A 4,112-nucleotide genomic window follows, 5' to 3' on the forward strand; every position below is an offset into this window, starting at 1 on the left:
AAATTTGAAGGAATTTGGCAATATATAGTGTTTGTAAATGCTAGTTATTAAATATGTTGGCATAGGTGCAACAGATCAATATACTACAATGCTGAGGGAATGTGTTAAATACAAGGACATGCCACATGTTGTAGAAGTCAGAGCAGGATGCGATTAAATTAGATCCACAATTATTACCTAGATTAAGTAGCATTCATTTTGTAAGATGGTTATCTTGGCACTGCAAAATAGTTGAAATCTCAATTGTCACCTGAACTATACTTGCATAAAAAGTCTGTTTATCAATAAAATCACATAATCTAATTAATTGGTATTAATCCCAGGGTTTCTGAGGTGTTCCATCTTTTTTTTTTTTTTCCTTCTTCTTTATATCAGGGGTAAAGAAACATGTTCTTAAATTTTCATTACTATTTCAAACCCTAAATATCTTTTCCAGAAAGAGATAATGACTATGAGCTTTGCTAACTAACAATTGTAAACTGTTGTCCAAACTTGGTTTCAAAATTACTCTAAAAGAAACCTCACTTCTGTGGAGTTGGATCTGACTCATAGCTACCTCTCCTTGGGTTTCCGAGGCAGTATCACTACAGAAATACATTGCTTAATCTTCCTTCAGAGGAGTGGCTGGTGGGGTTGAACCACCAGCCTTCTGGTTAGTAGCAGAATGCCTTACAGACTACGCCACCAAAGCTCCTTCAAAATTACTAGGAAATACAATTCCAATTTTCACCCACTAAGTATTTATGTACCATATTTTTAAAAAATGTTGCTGTGTCAGATCCTGAGTCTGTCTGTCTATTACTCAGTCAGTAGTTTTGTCAGTGTTTAGGATTGGATCCAAATCTGGCTTCCCAAGTACATTCGAATCCCCTTCATATAGATATAATTTGGGGGTATTATTTCCCCTGTTGCATTAGAATTCAATACAATTCTTTTTAAAAGTTGGCTGGAAATAATCTTTCTGGCACTAAGTAGGCAAATAATATATTGCTACATAAATGAAGGAAAACTCATTACCTATATACATGACACTTTGCTAAACTAAATCAAAGATCAATTGGTAATTGGAATTCCGTGATGATTTGTCTTATTCACACCACACTTTTCATTTGATGAAATTTAACAATAATGGAGAGTTGAAGATTTATTTGTTGTTTCTTTCAGACTGAAGACATCAAACTATGCAGACCAACAAGACTATTGTGAAGGAATTCATCTTTGTTGGCTTTTCTCTTTACCCAGATGTGCAGACATTACTCTTTGTGATCTTCCTTTGTCTCTACCTTCTCACCCTTGTGGGTAATCTGACCATCATGGGTCTAACCTGGGTGGACAGAGCCCTCCACACCCCTATGTACATCTTTTTGAGTGCACTTTCCTTTTCTGAGACCTGCTACACTTTGAGCATCACACCCAAGATGCTGACAGATCTACTGGCCAAGAACAGAAGCATCTCAGTCATAGGCTGTGGCTTGCAGATGTGTTTCTTCTTGGGCCTTGGGGGCACCAACTGCTTCATCCTCACTTTAATGGGGTATGATCGCTTTCTTGCAATCTGCAACCCTCTCAGATATCCACTGCTTATGACCAACACAGCATGTGGAAAACTTGTGGCTTCTGCTTGGGCTGGAGGCTTCTTTGTCTCTCTAACAGAGACGACACTTATATTCAGGGGCTTTTTCTGCAGTCCCAATCTTGTCAAACACTTCTTCTGTCATATGCGGGCAGTTATAAGACTATCTTGTTTAGGCAGTTACCTCACAGAATTTATTGTAACATTGATATCAGTATTGGGTTTGCTGGGTACTTTCCTACTCATTACCCTAACTTACATCTTCGTTCTTTCCACTGTCCTAAGGATCCCTTCAGCTGAGGGCAAGCAGAAGGCATTTTCTACCTGTGCTTCACATCTCACAGTGGTCATCATCCATTTTGGTTTTGCGTCAATTGTTTATCTGAAACCAGAGTCTTCAGTGGGAGATGACACACTCATAGCTATCCCTTACACTGTTATTACTCCTTTCCTCAGCCCCCTTATTTTCAGCCTGAGGAATAAGGACATGAAGAATGCTTTTAGAAAGGTGCTGGGAAAGAATAAAGGAGCATGTATCATCACTGCTGGTTTAAAGTGTTATTGAATGTCTCCAGAAGGCAGGAAGAATTTAACATTTCACCTCTGCAGAAACCTGTACCATTTGTTCTTTTCCAGAAACTAAGATATGGGAACATTGAACAAACTCTGGAACTTAAGCCATAACAAATATTTCCTTAACTTGTTAAGAAGTTATTAAGAAGGAGTCCTTCACCTTCCTACTATCAGAGGAAGCATGTTTCTGCAGATACTAGACTCTGCCAATCCATTCTGGGTGTACTAGAAAATCAGGTTGTGTAGAAGGAAACAATCAGTATGGATTAAAATATCTAAATATACGAAGGTTGAGGAATTTTTCTAGGCAAGATTATGGGACACTGAGTGGGACGTGCCAGGAGATAAGCTATTTCTGAAAAGAGAGACACCATGTAGACCAATAAAAATACCAAGTGTATTTGGATTGAGATGTATTTTTAAGTGTCTGTTTTTACTACATAAAGAGCTCTGGTGGTGTAGTTCCTAAGGTATTTTTTCTGCTGACCAGAAGGCTGGTGGTTCAAACCCACCAGCCCCTTCTCAGAAGGAAGATTGGGTGATCTACTTCTGTATAGATACTGCCTTGGGAACCTAAGGAGGGGTCGCTATGAGTTGGAATTGACTCAATGGCAGCGTGTTTGATTTTTTTTTGTTACTAAGTATTTTTAAGAATACACTTTTTATGACCATGACCTTCCAATGACTGTCAGACCCTAATTTTTGAGTATACAGAATACCTTGACACATAGATTGAAATAAGTAAACATAACATTAGTGCCTACACCTTCTATGCCTAGGGAAATCCATGGATGAGGGCTGTTAATAAGCCCCACTTACCCTAAAATGATGATAAATAAAAGCAATTATTAAAGAATTGTGTCATGGGAGTTAAGACAAGATGGCTGACTAGGCAGACAGACTGCACAGACCCTCTTCAAGAAAGAAAAGGGAAACCAATTAACACAGACACAGAAGATAATCTTGGACCCCTGAACTTTGAAGGGAAGGATACAGAAGTGGACTAAACCACAACTAGCAGAAGAATTTGCATGAAAATACCAAAAAAAGAGACATACGGAGCTGTGGTCTGGCAGTGACCTGAGCTACCCTGATGGCACAGATGGCTTGGAGATTCCCGAGTGGTGGTAGGACCTACGAATTAACCTAAAAATCACCCTGCTAGCCAGGGACTGCACAGAAGACTGTGCATGGTGGCTGGGGAACAAACAGAGAAGGTGAAGAGAAAGGTAGGCTGAGCTGTGGACTTTTGCCAGTCCGGAGAGCACTGCCATTTTGAAGGTTTAAAAAGTGGCTTGACTATTGTGGCTATTTAAAGAAACAGAGATCTTGAAGATTTCTGGGGCTTAAGAACATGTTCTGCTTTCCTGCAACTCCAAGGACACTCAGGGCCTGCAAGACTGAAAAGGTATGACATTCTTCTTGTTACTACACCCTACACCCGCTTGGTGAATGGAGGTGTGGCCATCCCCACTCCCACATACCTTCTGGGCCCACAGGAACTCCATCACAGTCTGTGTGCTCAGACGGAGCCTGTGTACACTACCCAGTCCTCCACCGATTTTTTCCTTTTTGTTTTTTTTCTTGATCACTTTCTTTTTCCAGGTGATTAGTTTGCTTGTATTTGTCCATTTAAAACCAACTAATATTAATACTTTTATCCTTTTTATTATTATTCTTAATCTTCCCCTACCAGTTCCTAGTTTTCAGCATTTTTTCTTTTCCCTGTGCCGGGTTGAAATTCTGCCCCCTCCAATTTTTTTTTTTTCCCCCTTTTTTTTCTTGTGACTAACCTCATTCTGTGTTTTTCTTTTTGCATTTTTCCTATTTTTTTCTTCATTTATTATTCTCCTTCCATACTTTTTTTTTTCTTTTCTTTTTAGTGCCCTATCCCCAGATATTGCAGGTATGCTTGCTTTTTCTTCTTTTTTTCCCTTTTCTCTTTTTTTGGTTACTGTTCCTGTGT

General features: G+C 39.2%; 1 protein-coding gene across 1 annotated transcript; it reads left to right on the top strand.

Annotated features, from left to right (window-relative positions):
* Positions 1-1,181: 1,181 nt before the first annotated feature.
* On the top strand, positions 1,182-2,138 carry LOC122150654 (olfactory receptor 10X1-like). Its single transcript, XM_042781888.1, has one exon. The coding sequence runs from the start codon at positions 1,182-1,184 to the stop codon at positions 2,136-2,138; it is 957 nt and encodes a 318-aa protein (XP_042637822.1).
* The last annotated feature ends 1,974 nt before the right edge of the window (positions 2,139-4,112 follow it).

This window comes from Orycteropus afer, unplaced genomic scaffold (assembly GCF_000298275.1).
Source record: "Orycteropus afer afer isolate SDZICR_OR568_19922 unplaced genomic scaffold, OryAfe1.0 scaffold00193, whole genome shotgun sequence".
Classification (NCBI taxonomy): domain Eukaryota; kingdom Metazoa; phylum Chordata; class Mammalia; order Tubulidentata; family Orycteropodidae; genus Orycteropus; species Orycteropus afer.